General features: G+C 24.1%; 2 protein-coding genes across 2 annotated transcripts in view; both read right to left on the bottom strand.

Moving 5' to 3' along the window:
• Positions 1–17,202, bottom strand: part of Cad87A (cadherin 87A) — a 30,749-nt gene extending 13,547 nt beyond the window's left edge. The window contains 6 exon segments of the mRNA XM_011507494.1: positions 2–149; positions 604–738; positions 1,447–1,704; positions 2,960–3,177; positions 7,976–8,034; positions 17,174–17,202. Of these exon segments, the coding sequence (XP_011505796.1) occupies positions 2–149; positions 604–738; positions 1,447–1,704; positions 2,960–3,177; positions 7,976–8,034; positions 17,174–17,202 (847 nt within the window).
• Positions 17,203–21,257: 4,055 nt separating this feature from the next.
• On the bottom strand, positions 21,258–23,765 carry His2Av (Histone H2A variant). Its single transcript, XM_011507192.1, has 5 exons — positions 23,468–23,765; positions 23,253–23,330; positions 21,869–21,982; positions 21,453–21,582; positions 21,258–21,333 (listed from the first exon to the last, which is right to left on the bottom strand). The coding sequence occupies exons 1-5, from the start codon at positions 23,468–23,470 to the stop codon at positions 21,272–21,274; spliced, it is 387 nt and encodes a 128-aa protein (XP_011505494.1). The 5' UTR covers positions 23,471–23,765; the 3' UTR covers positions 21,258–21,271.
• Between the last annotated feature and the right edge of the window lie 510 nt (positions 23,766–24,275).

The raw sequence follows: 24,275 nt of genomic DNA, 5'->3' as shown, positions 1-24,275 counted from the left end.
CCATCTCTGGCTTTCACAGTCATAACCAAAGTTCCGATTGGATCATCCTCCTTAACAATTCCAGTCAAGGTTTCTAAAAACTCTGGTGGAGTATTCTGAATGTCGGTGACTTTTATCTCAACTCCGGTTGTATTAACATTCGTACCATCCTGTGTGATCAAAAAAGGAGCATTTATTACTTTTGCAAAAACAATGCATTAGTTATCATAAAAATTTGGATAAATGTAAAAAATTGATTCAAATAATCAAAGTTTAAATATAATAAATTTATATAATATTAAATATAATTAATTAATTATCATTTGTAAAAATATAAATATAAAAAAATAACTAGCCCTGTTAAACATACGAATATAAATTTCTTTAATTTTATATTTTATTAGTTGTTTTTTTTTTGTTAAATAATAATAATTAATATTATAATAAGATAAAATAATACGAATTATTGGCATTTTGTAAATACAAAATCTTTACAATTTGATCAAATAAAACAATTCATATATATATATATATATATATATATATATATAGAAATAAATAATAAGAATAATAATAATATATATATATAGAAATAAATAATAAGAAATAAAACAAGAGACTCACGTTTGCTTGAAGTAGAAGCTGATAAAAAGGACGCTCTTTGTAATCTAATGGCTGTTGTAGAACAAGTGCTCCGATATAAGTGTGTTGACTTCTTTCAACATTAACAATACCAAATTTAGTACAAGCATGGGGAAACTGTAAAAGAGTACAAGTATTTAAGCTATTATAGCAACATACAAAAATTACATTTTCATATATTTAATAAAATACAAGTTAGTAAAAATTTGTGCATTATTAAAATTAAGAATAAATTTTTATAATTACAATATTTTTTTAATTAGTACAATGTACTCCACTCCTTCGAATGAGCACTCAGAATTTCAGTGTAAATATTTATCAGCCAAAGTGCTTGTTTGAAATCTAAATAATTGCACAGCAATAAAAATTTAACTTTTTTACATAAAAAGAAATAATATACAATATAACATGAATACAAATGAATATCCTATTTCACTAAAAATAGAAAATTCAGTACAAATATTTAAAATTAAATTATATCTTTTCATTAAGATAACGAAACAGAAGCAAGTGATACTATATTTAATTTAATTTTTTTAATTAAAATTCTTATACTTATATTAATCATCTGATTATGTTCAAATAATTATAGTTGATAATAATTACACTTGTTTTCTACCTAAAAACTGCTCTAGATTACAGATATTTCTTTTATGAAAGATGAAGAAAAATAGAAAAATTATGTAAAATTAAAAACATTAAATGAATAATAAATACAAATATATTTAAACGACAATAGAAAAATTCAAAGATTACACTACACGATACAGGAACAATAACAACGGCAGGTTAAACATAAAACTTTCTTAAGCATATTAATTTCACCTGGGGTTGTGATATGCAGGTGACTTCTATGTTATCACCAAGGAGGTCAGGGTCTGTCAATCGAATAATTGGAAGTATTGTTGTACCCGGTAGTGCATCTTCTGCGACTACAGCCTCATATGGTACGCCAAGGAATTGCGGTGGATTATCATTTTCATCAAGGACAATAACATATGCCTCCACACCAACAACATTGGGTTGTTGACCTTGTGGTACCGAATCCTCTAATGTCACTCGAAATCTTATCGTATCCGACTCCTGTAAGCATATTAACAGTATCCGATTTCAATAGACTCTTCAAATGTTCAACTTAGTAAATTACTATAACCTATATGTATCAACCTCATTTAGCAGTTAATTTATTAAGTAAAATATAAAGGCATAAAAAATATTCTGCATTTAAAGCCACATTGAACATGTATAAAGATTTCAGTGATCAAATGGACAGTGGAATCAGAGGACGATGTACCAAATAGTACTCCAAATTGAATATTTTAAATATTTTTTAGCAATATGATCAAGCAATACAAATCTGCTTAATTTCGAAAGTACCTTTACATATTTTCTTTTACGTTACACAGTTTATACGCACTGAGAGTTATATTTTGCCTTATTTGTCCAGATCTTTTGTGTTTTAATTATTTTAAATTTACGAATTATTTATCTAATTTGTAAATTAGAACTTCTTTTAAATTTTAATTACTTTTCATAATTTTCTTTTTTTAACGTACTTTCAAATAATAAACGATTAGAAATAAAAATACTTTTTATTCATTTTTAAGTTCTATTACATTGAATAAATATGTTTGAAGATCTTTGTAAAAAATTTTAAAACTTTTTAAATATTTGAATTTATTGATAGAAATAAACAGTTTCAATTAGGGAAATATAAATCTTATTAAAATAACTATTAGCATTTACAAAAGTTTAACATAGTTTGATGACAACAGTTTACTATTATTATTTAAAAAATAACAAAAAAATTGCTATAAAATAGAAATACGTAAAATAAAATATAACTAAATCTTTGCATACTAATATAATAAGTATAAGAATATCTCTTAAAACCATATTTAAAATTATTGCATTTCAAGAAATTAAATGCTTAACAAAATTAAAAAGAAATAAAATTATAATTAAAATATAATTTTCCATCTCAATGCCATATGCATTACATTTTTGATGTACTAAAGAATGCAATTCTAATGCGTTTCATAAAAAAAAAGTAATACGATGAACTAAAAATATGAAGAAAATTAAACTGTATACCATAATTACGTTACATTATGTTCTGCGTGAAGCCAAGAAATTGTTGTTCATATATACTAACATAAAACTATTTTTGAATATTTAAATATTACTATACATATATTAATAATAATGTAAATATTTTTATTTGTGCAAAAGAAACAAACCGTACACGATTTGTTAGAATTATGTAAATTAGTTACCATAACACATAATATGTATGCTTTCAATTTTAAAATTTACTTTGTTAATAAACATGAATTACCTCACGATCCAATGGTTTAGCTAATGTCACAACACCTGTTCGCTCATCGACCACAAATTTATCGGTTAATTTTATACCGTATTTAACAGGTGAACCTTCTGGATCGTGACCTTTTAATGTAAAAAGTTTGGAACCCACTGGTGTGGCTTCGTGAAAAGTACGCCCTACTGGATATCCTTGAATTTCAAAAATTGGTGGTTCATTTACATTATTTCCAGCTGAAAAAAGAAAAATTAATTTAACACTATGTTAACAATGTTATATAAAATTTATATACATGTTTTAAATCAATGTACAAGTTTAAAAAATTATTATAAATGATATTACGAATTTTTTGCTCACTACAATCATATTTTGCTCATATATTCTTTGATTTTGTCAAATTCTTTTGTCAAAAGAATTCCCCGATACTATCATTGTTTTCATTAATCTTGCTTAATGTGATTGATTTTAGCTAATTTCATTTGATTATTTAATTTGCTATTAATTTAATTGTAAATATAATTATCCGTGCAAGTAACCGAATGTGTCAGGTATCTAGTTTCAATTTTATTATTCAATTTTTTTTCAATAACCTTCCTAATATAAATGATTAAATAATATTTATTATTAGCAATTTCTTAAATAAATAATAAATGATAAATCACTAAGAAATCCCTCGATATTACTTAAAAATACAATCATGTCAAATATTATTGTAATCGAATAAATAGCGAATGTAATGTATATAGCAATCGAAAGATTTACGTAATAGTCGAAATATGTGTGTGAATATATCCGCGTACTACCGTGCTACATTATATCAGATATTAAATAACTTACGAAATTCAAAAGAATATTTAAATCTCGATAAAAAAAAACTAAAAACTATTTGCAAATACATTTAATCACTGTCACAGACATCCTAATATTTAACAATGTATATATCTAATAAACGGTGAAGTTGCACTAACTTTTGAATTTCCTATTCATTTTCAAATGCATTGTTCGGCATATAATGTACGATCAGACTATGTATTATTATCCAAATCTATTAATGTAGTTTCGGAAATCAGATTGATATGTTTATGACCTAGAAGTACACACTCTTTTTTTCCCCTCTCGCTGTCGAATACTTCATAGGCGAACGCTAAAATCCCATTAAGTATGATATATGATCTTTATACTTAGAATCTCATCATAACAGTACTTTATAGCCTATCAACTTAATTCAAATGCTGAAATGATCTTGCATATAAAAAGTCAAGCGTTCTACTCGTAAAAATTTGTTTATAGCCTTACGAAATCAATATGTTTTTTGCCTCTTTAAATAGGTGAAAGACTTACTGTTCTCGATTAAAAAAATTTACTACTATTGGGTTCGTTAAATATATTATAGGTAAGTACGTAAAATCAGCTCTTTTAAAAAGTTATCAAATAGTAATAATCAATATCAAAATAATAATTACATGATGAATACTTAATTATGCATTCAATGATAATAATGCTTATGTTCATTAACTATACCTTACATTCACTATTATTAACTACATACCTCACATAACTAGATTTCTTATTCAATATTATGTAAAAGCTTATTCTTTACTGCTTAATAGATCTCTGATCCTAAATTTGAAACCTCGAAGTATCAGAATAAAATTTTCGCAAGTTAAAAATTAGTTTCAGCTCCAATTGATTCTAATTCTATACACATTAAAACCTCCTAATTTAGAGTTTTTATCACAAGGGATTAATTAATGATATATGGAAAAGTTACTGCAAAAAATTATTCTTTTATATTTTTAATATCAACAGTGAATTAATCTAATATCGTTGCTCAGCTCAAAAAAGTAAATGAGGACCAAATTTTTCATTGAAAATAGTAACAAAAAATTATTGTGACTATTTCATGAATGAGCAATGTTGATTTAAGTTTTAAAGTTAATTTTTAAATATTTACACTTTTAATTTTAATATCTATAGGATGTTTAAATAAGTACTAAAAGCATTGTTTAAGGATGAAATTATCATATAATTGTTTATGGATTAGTAATAGTAAATTTAAATATATTAACGTTATATAGTATATTAAAAATAAACTTTTATTAAAATTAATAAAAAATACTTAAATTTACAGCTCTTCTAATTTAAAACAAAATTAATATCAGAATTAACTAATGGTAAAATTAAATTTAAATTACAATTACATACAATTAAAAGTTGAAACATCATTGATATAGTGTTTACTTTTAAGATTAAAATTTTCGTTAGATTATTGTTTTCAATTTTATTGATTTATTCAATTTCAATTCAATTCAAATTCAATTCAATGCTTATAAATCAGAAAACACAATGTTCTAGTGCAGAAAAATATATTCAAAAGTAATCGCGGAAATATTACTAACTTCTTGAATATTTGTACAATTCACAACTCACTATCATTAAAAAACGAATCTAAATCAAGCTATAATAGGTAGCATAGATAATGTACATGCTTTTCTAATAAATACTTGTTGACTATAAAATAACAAAATATTTTATTTAAGAAAAACATGGAAGATTTAATACAAGAATGAAGTGTTTTAAACAACTTCAGCTTCAGATCAAACCGTTTTAATAAAAATAAATACAAACTATTTGATTCAAAGACAATAATAAGAGATATAACGCATACTGCAATGAATACCAAATTTGACACTTAAATTGCATTTACTGTTGTATGAATATTACATTTCCATATAACATTTAAATTGGAACGAAAGATTGAAAAACAACTTAAATGGAAAGCGTAGAGAATTGTATAAAGCATAATCATATAGATATAAAATTTCAATGCTATTCAAATTCATTAACAGTAAAACTCCTTTAAATTTAATGAAACAGAATTTATTAATTAATTTTCAAAAACTGAAACTAAATAATATTTTAGAAATAATGAATGGAATAAATCATCTTTAGTAGATAAGTACATAATTTTTTAATATGCAATTTAAAACGATTGGTAAAATAATATTTATTTATACAATAAACTAATATATAATAATATATATAAAAACAAAATAAAATATAATAAAATAATATATAGCATAAAATATATAAAATATGTGAAATATATAATATCTAATAATATATATATATATAATAAACTATGTAAATAAATTTGGTTTTGTTCGCGTAATAAATATATTTTTATATTAAATATATAAAGATTCCTTATGAACTCATGCACTAATTATTTATAATTTATTTCAATTTATATTTATTTAAATATTATAATCATCTCAGTTACACACCAATGTCACTCTTTAACCGATTACTAGTACGAGACTATTTATTATGCCATATTTTTTATGATATAATAGGTTACGTTGCACATATTGTCATCCAGACACTTGAAAAGAAAAGTTAATATCAATAAAATGCTTGCATCCATTCTTCTTTTTTCAAAGCTACTATAAAAAGTTTTAATGATTATATATTTGTGACAAATATATTAATATTAGTTTATTACTCATCGCTTTTTCTTATGACTTTGATAATGTTAGGATAATTATAGATTAAATAAAATTTTGTAATAATATTATTACATTGGTTTCCAAATTAATTCATTTTTCATACCGACATTTTTTTATACTTCGAACGTAATATTAAGTCAGCTAAATGTCAAAAACTACAAGCCAAAACTGATCAAATAAATATACAATAGCATATTAATAAAACTTATGTGAAAGCTTTAAATTATGTAAATTTCATATAATATGGTAGAATGACATTTAGACTTTTAAAATAGTCGAGCCAAACTTTAATATTACGCAGATAAATTGGAATATATAATAGAAGGAAAGGAAAATTCGATCACATATTTAAATCGTTATAAATTAATTGCAAAAGTTCGAATTTAAACTATTTACACTATTTTTCAATGTAATAAATCAAAGTGGTGTTTAAAAATATATAAAGATTGTTCATATTTTATAAATTACATATTCGTGATTCAATGTGCAAATCTTTTTTCTGAAAAGTTTTTTATTTTGTTATATTTTTTTAATTTCTGCTTATAAAAGCAATTTGTAATTCTAAGAATATTTATTTTTTCATTTACTCTAAATTTTATTATATTGCATCTTTTAATATTTAATAAATAATATTCTTTTATAATCTTATATCATAATCTAATACTATATGATAATTTATTACGAACAATGGATGATAAACTTATTATTATTATTATTGTTATTATTAGGTAACTTTCAAAATACGTCACAGTTTTTCACTGTTATCATATATAATTATATATATATATATATATATATATATATATATATTATAATCTTAAAAAGGCAAATAATAAATGAATTCATAATATTTTCTGTTATAAAATATATAGTATGTAGTAAAATTTCATATAGAGTAACTTTTATGTATAGTTCTAATTTCATTTTATATCGACTCCCAATACTTTCTACGATTTAACATAAATATTTTATTATTTAATATTAAAACAATTAAGATCTTCATAAAAAAATAATAATTTTTATTTCAATTAATTCAATTTATGTAATAATAAATACTATCGAAGTATTTCTTAGAATTTACTAAATTGATAAATAATTTATGTTATTAAAAAATCATTTTTACTACTGTTGTTAAAAATAATTATAAACTAAAATTATACGAATTTCTATTTAAGTTAGAAATTATCAAACCTTAAATATAAAAAATTCTAAATCAAAATAAAATGGTCTAATCCAATTATAACTTTGTTTTGCTATACAAATATTACATATTACATTTATCATAAATAATTTTCAAACTATGTCAATAGCTATAAATAATATTTCCTGAAAAATTTTATTAAGTTAAAAACAAAGGAAATTGTCAGGTTTTCCAGTATGAAAAAATCTTTTAAATAGCTTTTAATCGAATAAATATCATAGTTCTTTAAATTGTAAATCTGAAATAATGAAAACGGAATTCCACATAATTGTAATATTGAGTCGGATAATTTTTTTAATTTGCTGAGTATTCAATACTTACCAACACATATAACCAACAGCAATACAGTCAAAATCGTCCACCTCACATTTGTAATGTACCTGTAAGTAAGAACAAATGTTTTAAAACATGAAATAAACAAGAAGGTTTTCATAATTACTATATAATATATAACAACTATAATTATAAATTATAATAGTCATAAATCAATAATTAATTTATTAAATAAATAAAAAATTCAGATCTTCATACTGAATTACATTTTCATTTTCAATTGATGATATTAATTTTGAATTGCAGAATTTTCCAGTAAACTTTTTAAGTAATTTTTAACCAGTTTTAAAAATAAAGACTATAATTAATTCATAAATTAATCATAGTAATCGGTTATTTTTTAGTTAGAAGATGTTTTTTAAAAATACCAAATATATTTTTTAGTATTCATATATATTTGTACATCAAACAGTCCAATTAAAAAGTGATATAAGATAAACTAATATAAAATGCAAAAATATACATTCAGATTATGTAACATATTACATTTTTAATATTTGTACATTTTAATTTTTTTGTAATTCTTGAGCTTTCGTCAGAAATACTTTTTAAGTAAATAAACATAATATCCACAATACATTTAAATAAATGCAATGTATTTTGGTTTTTCAGTTACTAAAACTGATTTTAACAAATTACAACAATATTGAAATAATTAAAAATTATTCTTAAGTGTTTACTAAGTTTGTTTAAATCTAAACATATTAAATCTCTTTCAGAACATGCAGTATCATAAAATGTTCTTTTTCATTATCTTTATTTTCACCTATACTTTCATCTGGGCTAGTGCCAAATTACGCATCTTTTCTCAATCACTTATTTCACTTTCTGCACAGCAGTGCGAGAATAAAGAATAGGAAACAAAGGAAAACTAAACTAGCCAATGTGTTGAATTCTTACTTAATTGCATGTTAAACGTGGCTGAAAAAGTAGTGCCGCGAAAAGTGCAGAACGTATTAACCCACACTATAACGATCGTACTTCATGTATAACTACCGGTATTTATTATTACCTATCTCTATATCATGTATCTCTTTCCTGACATTCGAGTTGTTTGGTAATGCTCGCTATTTTTTAATATTTCTGTGCCCACTCAAATACGTGTAAGACGAAAATATATATATTTTTTATTTATAATTTTACATTGATCAAACAATAATCAGTAAGTTATTTCGATTATACTACCTTTCCGTAAATTTGATGTTATAAACAGAAATTCGGTGTTTGGTATTATGTTTTATTTTGTACTCACGTTCATAATATATGACATAAATTTTACTTACAACTATCCTCCCTCTTTACGTCCAAATTCATTAGTTAATATAATTTATAATACTGCACTGTTGTAATACTGCTTTATAAAACCACTTTTTTCCTATTTGAAATCTAATTATAGCAAATATATTTTTGCCTTAAATCATCTAAAAGGTCTTAAAATCATTTTAAAAAATCATTTAATAGGACTTAATGATGTTCATAATAGTTTATGAATGATAATGATATTTTAATTGCACTAAAATATTTGAACCTAAATTAACGCAATACCACGGAAATTCGTGAAATATAGAGTTAGAATTTCAAAACGTACTTTAGCCAAGAATTTAACAAATTTCAAAAAAAAAAAATTAAATGATTAAAAAATTAAGTTTTGTATATTAACATAGTCATATAAAATATCAATTTATAAATGCAATGCTATAATACGATAGTATTTATTATAGAGATCTTTTCAAAATCTTAATATTAGTTTACGTATTGTAATATAATTAGTTGTTTATAACACCGCCTATTGTCATCATTCCTCTTATTAAAACAAATAAATTTCACGTACTTCAATGGATTATGTATATTAAATTATACAAATACATAGAAATTCTGTACTTGTATATATTTGATGGAAATTTAATAAACTTATTACTAAAGTTTAATATAGTTGTATATATGTTATTTTAGCTAGTATGGCATTATTCTCTTCATATTGAAAACAAAAATCAGAGAATAAGATATAAAATTATAGAAAATACTTATATACATATATTCATATAGCTTCATAGGATCGCTACTCCGCAAACTCACGCAAACTTAAGGAAACACAACAATTCGAAAATTAAAATGAAGGAACGTCTTTGCTACTTTTGGAATTCAAACCATATCATTTTATTATGAAAAAAATATTAGATAATAATATTAAATCTCTTTTCATTAAAACCTATGCTTTATTTAAAAATTTTAATGAAAAATTAAACTAATAATAAAAATTAATAAAATAAAATTTTTACATATATGCAAAATAAGTTTTATAATATTTTTGAATATTAATTTTTGAAAGTTAATTTAACGATCGACTTCTGGATCGTTTTTATTCTTGAAAATGTTTGTATATATTGTTCTATGCTACATATTATGTAAAAATTTATAAAAAAAAAAGTTTTAAAATAAAAATTGATAATATATATTTTATATAATTCTACATTATTAGACTTAATACATAAACATAGAAAAGCACAATCGTTTGCTCCATACTATTTAATAACTGCACCGTGAACATTGACTAGCTCGAAAGTATAAATGATATGTTTATTGCGTTGAGAAGATGCACGATACACAAATTTGACTATTCTGGCTCTCTCTCTCTCTCTCTCTCTCTCTCTCTCCCTCTCTCTACACGCACAATGCGAGCAGTATCGAGGTAACCACTCGCGATATGCTCTTTACTACTCAACTAATATAACATGTAGAACGATACATACTTTTCGTTCTCTTATTTATCACAAAAACTCATCTTTCAGTATCGACTAGTTATCTTAAAAAACAATAACAAATGTTACCAATATTTATATTAATTGATAGTATAAATTTTAAATAACTTCTATTAAATATATTCCACTAGTGATAAAATTACATTAAAAATTTTATAATCAAGTTATTTGACAGTATTGAGATTATACAGAATAGTTCTAAAAATGAGTATTCAACAATAATTTATTAGGATGCAGTCAGGTAGTTATACCGCTACACGATTTTCGTTAATGACTAATGAAATGCGTAAACTTAAATAATGTATAACAAGAATAACAATAAAAAAAATTAAAGTAATTTACATAATGAAAGCAAAAAGCTAATTAAACACTATATTTAATTAGCTTAAGTTACGAATATTATATTAAAATTATGAAGGTAAATGTAGTATACATTAAAAATATATATATTCTTTTAACGAAAAAATATAATTCTTTTGTTTTATTTCCATAAAAAGTTATATTTATAATTCAAAAATTGAATATATATTAATAATATATTAATTAACTTTTCAAATCATATAATCTCAAAACTGTCGTATTGCTAAATATAATAACAAAATATATACTAAGAAAATAATTTCATACAATGTCAATTATAAACAATGTAGACAGTTCAAAGATTTTTATATAATATTGAATCATACATAAATATGATTCTTTATTTAATTTTCTTACATCATAATTATGACTATTATGTTTCATATTAAATTTGTATGTCTACCTTCCTTTCAAAGCTTTTAATTCAATATATTGAAAAAATAATTATTAATTTTTCAGGATTGACATTTTTCAAAGTGACTGATAATATATATATATATATATATATATATATATATATATATATATATATATACATATATATATATACATAGAATATATGTCAGAGACAAATAGTTTTATTTATTAATTTATTTATAAAACTTTAGAAATTTATAAATATTACTTGAATGTAATATCGAAATATATGTGGCATGATAATTTAAATAAATTGATATACTGTTTAAACATTTTTAATTCTATCCCTGTACATTAATTTTAAATAATTATCTAAAAATTAATAAAATATAAAAAATTTTAATTAAAAATAAATTCATAAAATATGCATATTTTATATTCAGAAAATTGAATTTACTTCACTCTTTAGTTTATGTATCGAAAGTATATAATAAATAAATGAGAAAATTCTAGCATTCATTTCTGTAATATAAAATTATTTGATATAAAAAAAATAGTAGTAGTAGTAGTTTCAGGTAAGTATAATATTAATGGAGTGAGGTTAAGTTAAGACATTCGAGTTAAGACATCGAATTTTGTTACCAATTCTAATAACTTTGGAAATGAGTGCATAGATAAAGCAAAATAATTTTTGAATTAATGATTGATTTGAATTAATGAATGAATTAATAATCTTTGAAGTATAGAAAAATAGTACAAAAAAAATTAAATAAAGCTGTCGCTGGATAAAATACACGTTTCATTTTACTCTAGTTTAATGATTTAATTGCAACTGAAAGTATAGTGAGAGGAGAACGAAAAATTTTAATAACTAATATTTAAAATTAGTTTGAAAAATAATATAATTCAATCTATAATCTTATCAACTAATCAAAAAATTCAATTCAATTACACAGGTGTATTTCAAGATTTTTTTACAAAATATTTATGACTGCATATTTTTTTATCATTATGGTAAATTTACGTATCAATTACAACTCAAGGTAATTAGTCTACGTATTTTTATTCATTAATAATATTTGTTTAATTTTAAACAATTTTTAATCAGTTTTTGAATGATAAAACATTTGCAAGATAATTTTATTATTTTTAAAAGATATTTTTCAAACAATTATAATAATTATATTTAAAAATTGTTTGCTTAGTTTGCTGAAGTAAATGTTAAATAAAAAAAAATAAAATTTGATTTGTTATAGAAATTATTTTATTTATATAAAATTTAGTTTTTTATATATTGATAAGTAATAAATATTTTATTTTGCTAAAAATAAAAAAAAAAACCTATTATAGTATTATGTATACATTGTAGAATTATTTAGATTTATAATTAGAGTTAGATAATTATAGTTTTGATTCAAATTATTTTGATAATTTACAAATATTTATTGTATTCATATTATTATTGGATTATAATTTATTGTACTACGTCTACAATCGAAATATTTATATTTCATTATAACTAATTAAATATTATATAGTTGTATTTAGAAACAATAATATAAGCATTAAACGTATTAGAAACTTATTAATAACAGATCATATAGCTACTTTCACCACTATCAAGTTTAGACTATTTAAAATCTCTCATGCATTCTTAATTTTTTGTAATACTTCACAATATAAAGTAAAAAATTCCAATGTAAATACCACGATATTTCTAATCACAGCTTACAAATAATAATATATTATATTACATAAACTGTTTTACATAATTTGTTAAGCACGTATTGAAAAGTATGCTTTAATTGTTAAAATCCAATATTCAGTAAAATTTTTAATAAAAAATTTCTGATTTTATTTTAATTTGTATTAAATTTTCATTATTTTTAAACAATATAATTTTAATACATCAAACCACGAATTTGTGCTGAATATAATTTAAAATAGACTATTCATAAAAAAATAAGATAACGTTATTTAATTAAGTAAAAGATTTTTCGCATTGAATCACTACAGAATTACATAATAATTTCATTATAGCACGTATGAGAAAATACTTATAATGGAAACTTTCCCTGTACAATTTCAATAAAATCTGCAATCTTTCATATTTCTACGAACTACTTATTTTATATATCATATATATTTATGGAATCAACATTATACTATGTATATGCTTCAAATTTTACATTTATATATATATATATATATATACGTATGTATATTAATAAAAAAAATTAAAACTACTTTATAAAACTGCGTAATATTAATAATTAATAATTTACTTTTTCATAAAATAATACCGTATGTAATTTATTTAACTGGGGTACATTTATATTTTATATTAACTTTTATTTTATTAATATGGTTCATGTTTTTCATCAAAAATAATAATGAAGAAATAACAATATTCAAAATATAATTTATAAAACGATTATAATATTACGATAACAAATATTTTATTCAACTTACTTGGTATTAAATGTTATATACAACTATAAATAATTGCAATTATAGCATCTGTATTTATATACAGAAATATAATTTGTAATTTCACATTTCTATTCGTTTTGCAATTCAGTTACTAAAATATCTATTGAATACACCAAAATGTACTTATAGCATAAAGTTAATATGAAATTTTATGAAAGTAAATCATACGAATTTTGTATTAAATATAAATTTTTTCAAACTTATTTAGCAATTTTTCGATCAATATTAAAATTAAAATATTAAAAAAACTCCTACATTTATTGACTTAGTTACATTTATTAGGAAATAAGCATACTGTAAAATAATTACGTTAAATGACGTAATATTTTACTTTTCTATCTTTTGTAATTTTATTAAGATATAAATTTTTTGTATTGAAAAACGTTGAAAATCTCAGCAATAATATGAAAAAAAAATATTTGAAAACTTATATTAATATTATATATCCGCGAAAAATTTCTTTTGTTTTCTAAAATTATAAATAAAAAAGAACAATCGATTACTAATATTATTAAAGCATTAGAAAAAGTAAAATAAGCAGATCAATCTTTAAATATGCCAAGAATACAAATACTTCAATTATAGATATTAAATTCAAGAAAACATTTTAATTTATTATATATCTTGAAAAGAATGATTAAAATATATTTTTTAACATAAATTACAAGATTCGTAAATACAAATAAAATCAAAATATATATATTAATTATTGGTAAAAAAAAAAAGAAAAGAAAACCCATTATAAATAAAATAATTTGTTTTTATTATTAAGTTAAAACAATAAGTACCAAATATCCTGTTTTTTTTTATAAAATATAACTTACTAAAATTAAAAAAAAATTATGAGTATAAAATTTCGTAACCACTGTAAAATTTTTATTCTATAGTAATATTATTCTTAAGTATCAAATTGAATTATAAAATACATTTACTAAATACAAAAAAGTAAAATTCAATAGCAAAACCTATTTTTTTGTTTGTTTTAAGATTTCGTTTAGACTTAATTTATATATTGGAGACTAAATAGTATGCTTATATAGTTAAAGAGCTCAAATATTTGAATTATTTTGCCTTCATTACAACTTAAATAATAATTACATATACGAACATTGTTGCATGAGTTACAGTAGTCTCGACAAACTATGAAAGCATCTGATACTGATATTTCTCCAAACTAAGAATCTCCATTTGATAAAAATAATATTTTAAAATATTTTTATAACAATTATATTCACGAGTTGCATGTAATTCAATTATATTGCTTTTTCCTTTAAAGTAATATCTTAAAATATAAAATATTAATAAATTTAGTATAATCCTGTTGTGTATATATATATATATATATATATATATATATATATATATATAACTTTCTATAAATGTCATATATTGTTATTTTGAATATTTTGTAATACTATTTTTTGTAAAATTTGTTTCTTAATTTTTAATTTAAATAGTCAATATAAATGCAATAAAACCTTAAAGCTTTACATTATCATTTTTAAAATATATTTTACAATAAAGTCTGCAATTGTCAAATTTCCTGTTTCGTGAATATATATAATGTAATTAGTTAATATTTTGTCCTTAATTATATTAAAATTACTTAAATAGAATTAACTTGATATGTTTGATAAAATTATGGATTTTTTTATACATTTATTTATTTGCATGTTTCATCAAGATTTTCTTTAAAAGTACTTTGATGATTGTTGCCACACCGCGTATAATCAAGATAGTCAGTCATATTGTTTGAGAAATTACATATGCAATACTTTATTGTATCCTATATTAGAATCCTACATTGCCATACAAATCCTGCAAAGTGAAATAAGGGAAACTTTGTTAGCCGCATAAACTAACTTTATAATTAATTCCACAGAGTATCAAATAAAACAAATTAAAAAGTACACCTACAAATGTTACATGAAATCAGCTATTACGTGAATAAGAATATGTTCAAATACATCAAGCGATAGCCGCTGACGTATGACTTTCCCAAAGAATGACTATGAATTATTAAGTTGGTGACTAGATTGAAAAATAATAAATAAGCAATATACCGGAAATGCCCATGTGATAAAATGTGTGAAAGAGCTTTGGAAAGTGCTGTTGCACAGGCAAGTCGATTGGTATTTTCAGCATGGAACCGCACATACAGACAGTTCTCGCATAAAAGAGCAGAGCTGATTGAAAGATTGAAGGGTAGGCGAGGGATAGCAGCTAAGATAACGGACCGCTATTTTCTTGAATCAGAGACCTCTATCCCGGAGTGTGAGCCACGTCTGATGTTATTGTACGCCATAGTCTCGCTTCGCCTTCTCGTCGCGAGTAATATTGAGTCACTCATGGTGGCGCTTTACCGGAGTCTGCATCAGTTTTTACAGTTACAGTACTACTAATAACAAGTTCTTGGTCTCTTTAACTCGTTTTTCTCTCAGTTCATTCTTTTTGAATTAATACATATTTCTTGTACTTCACAAAATTCAAAGACCCCAATCACTCACGTATGTACGTTTATGAATGCTGTACATTTATCTTCTATATTCGTAAACAAGGAAGCGCATAATTAAATTTTTACTTAATCAACTCAACGAGTTTTGACATCTATGGATGCTGGATTGAGTAAAAGAATGCGCCTTTCTATGCCCAACCCTTCTTTTGATGAAATGAAATAATCATAATAATTAAAAAACCTATCTTGCCAAATATTAAATATGCATTCTCGTTTGTGTTAAAATAGTTAGGACTAACTTTCGGTAATTATGATATGTTCTAACAATAATATTACGATTACTTGGTTTTATCTTATTTACATCATACATTAAATAGAAATTACATGTTACAAATGAAATAAAATTATTGCTGAAAAAAGACAAAAAAAATCTTGTCATTCACGAATAAAAATTTTTGCACAATTATTAAATTCGTAGAGATCTCCAGTAATTTTACGGGTATTTAGTTTTTCATTTATAAACAGAATGTACACGAAAAAATGCCATAAATTCTATTTTAGTATGTATATTATAATATTATACTACTTCACCCTACGCTTGATTAATGAATAGATTTATGCGGAGCTATAATACATTAACTATATTTAATACTAAATAATATAAAAATTAGTTACATCAATCTCATGTGATAAAAAACTAAAATTGTAAGCATATCAATAAATGTAATAATAAATTTAAAATAATAAATATAATGTACGTACCAATCTAATTTGATCGCCTTTTTATCCATTTTTCTCAATCAAAATTCTTCGATGTCAATGTCTCCTTAATCTTCACTGGATTTGTTTCATCCCGTTACGCTTACTTCTCTATTTATCCAAACTTCAATTCTTATGAACAAAACTCAGACGAAATTTTCTAAGCACATTTTATCATTACTGAAGCCAATATCACTACATTACAATACGAATACAGTTTATTATTTAATAACTATTGCTTGAAAGGCAAAAAATTAATAATCAACAGTCGGCAATCAAAAATTACTTGAAATAGAAAGATCCCGTTACAAAAATAGCATTGGCTAGATTCTGCAGGACAAATCCGATCAATAAGTTTTTTATTTGATGTACCTTCCCTACAGAATGTTGCCGGAAAATTGTACCTGTCGAATCAAAATGGAGTGCCCTTTGAATATGATCCTTAGGCATGGAGTGAGAATTCAAACACGAAAGATGAAATAGTAAATGTATGCACGTAAGCGAGAAAAGTACGAAAGATTGAAGAAAATACTGTTCTCGCAAGAAAAGTGTTGAACAACTTTCCTTTCGTGACAAATATCGAACCAAGAATCACGAAGATTGTTACCACTCAGAACTTCGAATATTTCAGTGACAAAAATTTTTCAACTTTTAAACCAAAACTCATCACGAGTTTCTTTGTTTTTATTCGATCGCGCTGAACGGTGCGAGGTGAGAAGAAAAGGCACGAAATCCAACAGTAGTGCAGGTCATATGGAGACTGAAAAGGAAAGCCGAGTTTGCGAAGTACCTGTGCCCACCACCGCTCACAGCCCCTCTCTCGGACCTCGGAAGCTGTAAATTCTGTAACTCCTCGCAACGGACGCTAGGTTGTTAACTACAATAGTCGTTTAAAACCACTTTTCTAGTGACCTCGGCTGTGCTCGCTGATGCTCGACTGTGTCCGTCAACTAAAGCAGCCGCGTATTCATCTAACTTTGAAACACTCTGTTAGCCGCGCAGCCGCTGTATCCGATAAACTTATAGGCAATAAGGGTATATTATTCGATTCAACATTTCTCATTCTGCATAAATATATATATATATATATATATATATATATATATATATATATATATAAGGATATTAAAATAAAAAAATGTAATATGTACTGGACATTAAATAAAATATTTATTCAAAACAAACATTAATACTATAAGAATATTCTATTAAAATTATAAATACTTTTTTATACATACATTATTTTATTTTTATAACAGCCAATTTTGATTGGTCCTATGCAAAGAAAAATTATAAATTTGAAAAGTTCATTAAGTTTTTAATTTCAATTTGGTTTAAGATATTCTTTCAATAATTATTTAATAAACACTATATTACTAAAATATTAAATATCATTAACATCTTTATTTTATTTTTACAATCAGCAAAAGTTATATTAGATACAAACAATCGATTATTTAAGTTAAAATGGTACTTAATTTTTTTTTCATTTATATCAAACACATTGGATCAATTTATTACAACTAGTAAAATCAAATTTTATAAAATTCCGTTAACTTGATCATCCAATAGTAACTCTCTTAATCATAAAACTTAAATATATTTACAAATATAAATAGCATTACAAATAAAAGATAATAATGATAATGATTAGAGTAAATTACTATAATAACTGAAACGTTATTTCATTATTAGATTTGTATAACTGGAAAAAGAATTTTTTATATAAAAAATTAATTATATTACATAATAAGTACAATAGGATATGATAAAAACAAACCAACAGTATTCTAAAAATATTATTCACAAAACATAAATTAACTTTATACAAAATAAATTCTTAATCTAATTTAATATAAACTTTTTTTTAAAGAAGTTATTAAATTACTTATATAATTAGATATTTTCATATACCACACAATATTATAATTTGTTTGTTGCATATAATTATTACAGCATCCGAAAATATCAACAGTAAAAATATAAAAATGGTACATTTCGAAAATGTTAATATTTAAAAATATCAAAATTAATTATTAATAAATATTTGTCCAATAATATTAGTTAAAGATAGTTAAATAAATAAATTTTTATTGCCACTATTTTATTCTATATTAGTATTTATTCTAAATTATTTATTAGTTACACTTTATTATAAACTTAAATAAGATTTATTAGGCAGTAAATGTAAAAATTAATTAAATTTATGAATAAATAAAATAGACGCGTGATAGTATTGATAAAATATACAAAGTATAGTTTTATTTAATAATACAAAATTAAATATTTAACTTTCTCAATTTGATTAAAAACTTCATTTTATTAATCTCTTAAATTACTATTAAAGTTTCGTTAATTTTTGATAAATTGAAAATATATTTTTAATTGTTTAAAAAACGTACTAACTTTTTAGAGAAGAATATATAAAATAATAGTAGTAGTTGAAAATAATCAAATTAAATTAGTTTTTATGTTAATTTTATAAGTCATTAAAAATGTTCAACAGTAAAGTAAATATATACTTAATATTCTAATCTAAAATTATGTATTTTGATATTGACATTTAAAAAAATCAAGTCCATAATATATCATAATTAGAATTTATATTTTATATTTTTAAATTTCCTAAAAATTACGAAATCGATTTCGTAATTTAAAATTAAATAATACATGAATGTAATAAAATCGACCTTTATTATGAAAATGAACGTTTTACATATGGCTGGTATTTATTTCCAGAGTCATTGCGCTTACGCAGTTAATATATGTGTAAGGTGTGTTTGACAATTATATTCCTTAACCTAAATTAATTTTAGCATTAACAAACAAATCCTATTCACAATTTAATGAATGAAAAAACTATAGCTTTCCCAAAATTTTTACGTTTCACTTCGAAACAAAAAAAAAACATTGCTAACTCACAAAATCTACAAGTAAATAACTTCAATTACATACATTCCTTGTGATTCAAGAACTTTATATCTTTACGACAGAATACTTTACAATTAAGTTTTATTAATGTCAAGTTATATTTAGTAAACAAATTTGAAACATTACAGGAGAAACCAAATCTAACCTGAATATGTAAAAAGCAAATTTAAAAATAGTTAAGAAAATAAAATATTTTTTTTTATAAATTTTGTGTAGATATTTTATAAATTTTAAAAGATAATAGAACATTAATCATATATTTAGTACAAGACTAAATGTAAAATGAATACTTTTAACTCTAAAACGAGTCTGAATTAGTTATTGTATCAGGTTAGATTTAATTTGAAAAACCTCCAATTCATACAGGGAGAACGAGCTAAAAAAAGCGTTAAAATAATTAAATAAGTATTAAAACTTTCAAAAATTTTGTTCAAAGAATTTAGTTCAAGATCGACTTTCCAAAGTTTTAGTGATCTTTCATTATAACATTTCATTAGTATTATTGGAGATTTTTATGTTAATTAGAAACTAGAAAAATGAATTTTAATAAATTGAAATTACTATAATTTCAGATATAAATGGTACTACTTAATTTATTAATATTTGGCATTATAAGAGATAGCAATGATGATTTTAATAATTAAATAAGAATTATAGAATTTCTTTAATATAAAATTTAAATATTGTTAATAAAAAGTTGAATTTTCTTCGAAAAGTCGAAACCTGAACTGAAAAATGCGGAGGCCGAGTTTTAAGAGCGAATCAAGGTTTTCATCAACATCGAGGCATTCTTATGACGATGCTAGAACGTATCGACTCGAGGATTGTCTGATATAAGAGTAAACCTTAAAATTCGTCAAAGAGCTTATTTAGCTAGTTAAATTAGTCAAACGACATCACATGTCAATCGTTTGCTTATTTTATATCTCTATACATAAATCTATGTATATATATATATTTATATCACGCCTGTCTCTTTACTGCTTTGCAACTTAGGTACATTTTTCAACAACCACTGCTTCATCTTTGTTCTCTTTCTTTGCCTTCCTGATTTTCCTTTCTCCGCTCATTACATTTTCTTCGTTTTTCAACGCTTTTATTTTTCGCTTACTCATTTCCCCACAAATATCTTAGTTGTTTCAAATTTAGTAATTTGTATTAAATTTAATTTTATGCTGGTTTCTGAGATCCTTTCTTGCCAATCAACGATTTATGAATATGTGGAATAACTCCTATTAATAATTAAAAAATATAATTAATAACATGTAAAATCAATTAAGATGTAATTAAAATGTGTAATTAAAAATATATTAATAATAAAAGTTAAAATATAGTTGAATAAATTTCTTACCACCACCAGCAATAGTTGCTTTAATGAGACTGTCAAGTTCTTCATCACCGCGAATAGCTAACTGCAAATGTCTAGGAGTAATACGTTTCACTTTCAAATCCTTTGATGCATTTCCCGCCAACTCCAAAACCTAGTAAAGTACTAGAATTAAAATTTTGTCTAAAACAAATTATTAATAATGTATATGTAAAAACTCATCAATTTTTATACTCATAGCTCAATTTAAGTAATTTTAATAATACTTGTATGTATGTTTGCACACACATGCATTTATATATGTATATATATATATATATATATATATTTATATATTTATAAATTGAAGTTCACTTAATTAAAACACATTTTAATGAAAATAAATTGCACCAATTAATATTACTTTTAATTTTCTTCTGCATTTATAACAATATACTTACTTCAGCAGTTAAATATTCTAAAATAGCAGCACTGTAAACAGCAGCTGTAGCACCAACCCGTCCATGACTTGTAGTTCTGTTTTTCAAGTGCCTGTGAATTCTTCCAACAGGAAACTAAAATGATATTAATAAATTCATTTTATACATACAAATGTATCACATTAGAAATAACATAATATGTAAATATTAATTCAAATAATAATCTATTTATTATTATAGCATTAATTAATGATAAAATTATATAATATATAATAAATAACTTTATATTAAGTTTATTATACATCTAATAAATAACTATTAAGAAATGAATATTGTTTTTCTTATAAAAAAATAAATGTTAATTTATAGTGGATAAACAAGTTATGATGTAATTACATACTTAAACAATAAAAAATTATAATTTAATTTAACATAATAAATATTGATTAGAATATATATAAAAAAAAAATATATATATATATATATATATATTTGCTATAAACAATTGTTTACTTTAAAAGGAACTAATGTTATACGTAACGGAAATTCAAAATGTATTGAAAGACCAATGTTTTTAGGACGAAGCAACGCTTCAAACACAACATGAAAACATTCGTCAGCCAATCCAATAAACGCGTCAGCAGCTTTCCTTAGCAAGAAAATATTGAACGAGTAGTAGGATGACGCGACTTTCGAAGTACATTTAAGTATTTAGTTTTTTTTATTGAATATTTAAAATTATGATTAAATGCTAATTAGTAAAGAAATTGTTAAAAGATGTAATGTTATGGGCAAAATGAAGATAATACATAATTTTTGTAAATGAAACACAATGAGAGGAACAGAGAAAAATTTGAATATGCGATAAGACGATTCTTTCAGCGACTATGAACTCGCGAGAAAGCGATGATTCGTCGAAATTGTGCCCAACATTAATTTCGAAAAGTTGTATCAACGTTGACTTCGACCAAATAAAAACAAACGCTCAATTCAATAATTGTCGATCAAAAACAAACATCGCTCGGCACGACACTTCGATCTCGCAACTTCGTTTCAGTCACGTGCGTCGATCATTAAATTTCTTCGAAAACGATCATAAATGCCTCCAAAAACGCCCTTGGCATAAGTCTTTCGCGCCATTTCTACATCCTGAACGCGCCCTCTCTCTCTCGCTCTCGCAGCGCTGCAGGGTAGCCGCCGAAGCAAGCGTGCGACAACGATCGAGATACGGTGGTGGCGACGGCAGCAACGGCGAGCCACAGCCACCTCGAAAAAAGTGCTATAACTTAAGCTGGAGGTCGCTCCGAACTTCGAGCTAGCCGACTAAACGCGTTCAAATCTCAACTTCTTTATCTGTACCCTCATAAAATGTGAAAAAAATGTAAAAATGATGGTGCTCACTCACCTGGAGACCGGCCCGCGCCGAACGCGATACTGCCTTTGCCTTCGCTTTGCCGGAATCTTTACCCGCCTTACCGCCAGCCTGAAAAATTTAAGTTATAAATTTTTAGGTTAATAAGTATACTTACATCTGTGAAAACTTGAGAGCAGATACGGCACAACACGACAGAGTCAAGGCAATTTTTCAGCTTCATTCGATATCACAACCGAAATACTTACCATTATTTAATTCGAGTGCTTCTCGCACCGTCTGTATTTGCGCAAATAAAATAAAAGGCCTGGATCGCTCGTTCTTGCTTTCCGTACGTCGTCTAAATCGTGCACTCCTCTATATATCGAATTGCTAGCTTACTGACTACCGCTTAACTGACTGCCTTGCTCACAGGTCTGCGTATATGCCCCCGCGATATAGTCTCTCTCTCTTTCCTGCTACTCTATCTTTTTCTCCCTCCCTCTCTACTCGCTAGCGGTCCTTCGTAGCTCCTTTCCGTCGCTGCTGTTGGCTCGACCTACAATGGTACGTAATACGTACGAAGCTATGTGACTCTGCCACTGCAATGCCTGTCAGTGTTTTCTCTCGTCACTTTTCCTTGTTACTCTTCCAAATAACTGACTAAGGAAGCGAGATAGATGAACGAGGGCGCTGTTATTTTACGGTCAAAAAACCGTCAGGCATTTATTATTACGTTCTCTGCTTCAATAACTACTGCAACTACTACTTTTCTCTCTCACTCTCTCTCTCTCTCTCTCTCTCTCTCACTCACTCTATATATATATATATGTATATATACATATATACATCTGTTTCTGTCACTCTCCCTCTCTCTCTCTCTCTCTCTCTCTCTCTCACACACACACACACACACTCTCTCTCACTCTCTCTCACTCTCTCTCACTCTTTCTCTCTCTATATCACTCTTCTTTCGCTTTTATTTAACTTATGCATTTAACCCTTACTATTTGCATGTAAGACATTTATCATTTCTCTTAAAATTCTTACATTATTCGAGTTTGAGACTGGCATACG

The sequence above is a fragment of the Ceratosolen solmsi genome, unplaced genomic scaffold, assembly GCF_000503995.2.
Source record: "Ceratosolen solmsi marchali unplaced genomic scaffold, CerSol_1.0 scaffold6, whole genome shotgun sequence".
In the NCBI taxonomy this organism is placed as follows: Eukaryota; Metazoa; Arthropoda; class Insecta; order Hymenoptera; family Agaonidae; genus Ceratosolen; species Ceratosolen solmsi.
The sequence above is the reverse complement of the archived record's forward strand: the minus strand, read 5'-3'. Positions and strand labels throughout refer to the sequence as shown.